At 41.8% G+C, this 2,736-nt stretch overlaps 1 protein-coding gene across 2 annotated transcripts in view; it reads left to right on the top strand.

The window, feature by feature from the left end:
* The window catches only part of MEIS2 (Meis homeobox 2), a gene marked incomplete at its 5' end in the record, with an annotated part of 173,778 nt that extends 173,549 nt beyond the window's left edge, over positions 1-229 (top strand). For both annotated transcript variants that reach the window (XM_082000486.1, XM_082000485.1), the window contains one exon: positions 1-229. This exon is cut by the window's left edge and continues 96 nt beyond it. In XM_082000486.1, the coding sequence (XP_081856612.1) occupies positions 1-191 (191 nt within the window). In that variant the 3' untranslated portion in view covers positions 192-229.
* Between the last annotated feature and the right edge of the window lie 2,507 nt (positions 230-2,736).

Raw genomic sequence — 2,736 nt, 5'->3', positions numbered from 1 at the left:
ACCCTACTCAATTAAGACATGGACCCCCAATCCATTCATATTTGCCAAGTCACCCCCATCACCCAGCCATGATGATGCACGGAGGACCCCCTACCCACCCTGGAATGACCATGTCAGCACAGAGCCCCACAATGTTAAATTCTGTAGACCCCAGTGTTGGTGGACAGGTTATGGACATTCATGCCCAATAGTATAAGGGAACTCAAGGGAAAAAAAAAACAAAACAAAACAAATACAAAAACTATTTTAAGACTTTTGAACTTTGACCAGATGTTGACACTTAATACGAAATTCCAGACAGCTGTGATTATTTTTTACTTTTTGTCATTTTTCATCAACAACAGAGGACCAACGAAACAAGAACACAAATGTGAAATCATGGGCTCACTGAAATGAATATGTCCATGTACAGATCCTCTGGAAAAAAAAAAAGACTCCAAGAGTTATAACTACTGTAGTATAAACATAGGAACTAAGTTAACTTGTACATTTCTGTTGATCACTCCGTTACGTTGCCTCAAATAGTTTTAGAAGAAAAAAAAAATCCTTGTTTTCCACACTATGTGTGTTGTTCCCAAAAGAATGACTGTTTTGGTTCAGCAGTGAAGTCACTATCCATGAAAGACCTGTTTTGGCCAGTGAGAAAAGAACTACCCTGGAGATGAAGACGAAAAGTCTTGCTGGGTCTCTCATCACTCAGAAGACTGTTCCAAGAAGGCCTTGCCATTCCCTCGTTTTGTTCCTTCATAAAATGTGTCCTTTAGTTTCAAACAGATCTTTATAGTTTGTGCTTCATTAAGTCTCTCCCCATTCCTCCCCAGTCTATTTTTTTTTTTTTTTGGACTCTTCTTCAAAGAGCTTGCAGGTGAAGATTTAAAAGACAGAACAGACAGAGCAGGAGCTTCTTCCAGTAGTTCTGAGCCTTGGCTTTGGACAAAACAAAACTAAAAGTTGGGCAGCTTTCCTCGATGAAAGAAGTTACTAATGGTCTTTGCACCAAACCTAGGACTTTATCATGAACTCAAAGCTTGGGAAAAAAAAAAGCAAGAGAATACTGTAACAAACTTCGTACAGAGTTCGGTCTATTAATTGTTTCATGTTAGATATTCTATGTGTTTACCTCAATTGAAAAAAAAAAAGAATGTTTTTGCTAGTATCAGATCTGCTGTGGAATTGGTATTGTATGTCCATGAATTCTTCCTTTCTCAGCACGTGTTCCTCACTAGAAGAAAATGCTGTTACCTTTAAGCTTTGTCAAAATTTACATTAAAATACTTGTATGAGGACTGTGACGTTATGTTTTAAAAAGGAAAAAAAAAAGTGTTAAGTCACAAAATGCGGTAATAAATATTTCATTTTTGATTTTTTGTTAGGCTTTTGTGTTTTTAATCCTGCTCAGGAGAGACTGCAGTTATCGGGAGAGGTGTCTCAAGTACATTTATTATCAACATTATATTTACACCAGATTAAACAAAACTTGAAATGTTCTCTCAGCAGCTTGCATTTCAGAGAGCTGTGTTTAATGCCTGGACTATCTGCTAATAACACAGAAGCTGAGTTTGAGGCGCGAGGGCCCAGATACGAGACCAGTAAGCCCATGTGTGTTACGTGTACGTGCCTGCGCATCCATAACCGCCGCAGCCCTTCGCTCCGGCTGCTGAGCTCGGAGATGGAGAACGGCTGTAATGCAGCAGTAGGTGCGGAAGTTTTAAGAGGAGAAAAGCAGCTTTGAGTTTAACGAGAGCTTTACCTGCGTGAGGATTGCGTAATCTAGTTTTTGAGGTGGTTTCGCTGCTTTTCTTGTCTTCCTCTGTTTTCAGAAGCAGAGCTGGGGGGGGGACACCATCAGCAAATGAGGGGAAATGTTCATTTGACATTTTGTGTATAAATAGCTTGTGCGGAATCACGGGTGAGGGTTTGGTTTTAGTTAAAGAAGAGCTTGTGGCATTATTCTGAAGCAACTAAAGGAGAGTTTGAACGGGGAAGGCGTCAGCATCGCTAGAAATTTGGCTGCCCTGGGCGGCAGGGTCAGGTCGGTGAGAACAGGACGGGGCCCGGAGAGCCGGGGAAAGCTCTGCCTTGGCTTCTGGGAGGAGCGGGGTGAGAAAGGGCTGGTAATTACCTCAACTTTCTAGGAAACAAAACGCTACCGACTTCAACATCTGTACATTTGTAACCCTTCTCCTCCATCCTCCTCCTCATCCCAACAGGCCGGGGTGTTATTAAAAACTTTGACTGACAACTTTTACCTTTGGAATGTGGAAAGAGGCTCAGCCTCGTGGTTAATGTTTAATTTCTGAGCTGAGTAAATGGACCCACGCTGCTGGCGACAGAAGGGAGAATGCCAGTAGAATGGGTCTGAGGATTTATTTAGCAATCGGGTCCGGCTTTGTGGGCATCTTTTCGAGGGCATTTGTATGAAATTTAAAGGATGATAATTCGCTTGGCTTTGGTGCTCCCTGTCCTGGTTAAAATTTCATCGACCCTTCAGTGGCGCACGGAGAGCACACGCCGGGTTCCCATGTCCAAATTCTCTGGTGATTGTGGATGCGGAAAATACGAAGGCAAGATTGTTTGTGTTAGCACTTTAAAAGGCAGGCTTTTTCAACTTTATATTTTTTAAATCGGTACTTTATTTCCTTGCAGACCTTTTCTTTACAATCTGAGGAGAAATGTCAGAAAACCTCCCCGCACTACTAGAAGGACAGGGAAGAATTTATTCGTAGTAGATTACTG

Source organism: Phaethon aethereus (assembly GCF_964289735.1).
Source record: "Phaethon aethereus genome assembly, chromosome: 5".
NCBI lineage: Eukaryota > Metazoa > Chordata > Aves > Phaethontiformes > Phaethontidae > Phaethon > Phaethon aethereus.
Note: the sequence above shows the minus strand (reverse complement) of the source record. Positions and strands in the feature narration are given on the sequence as shown.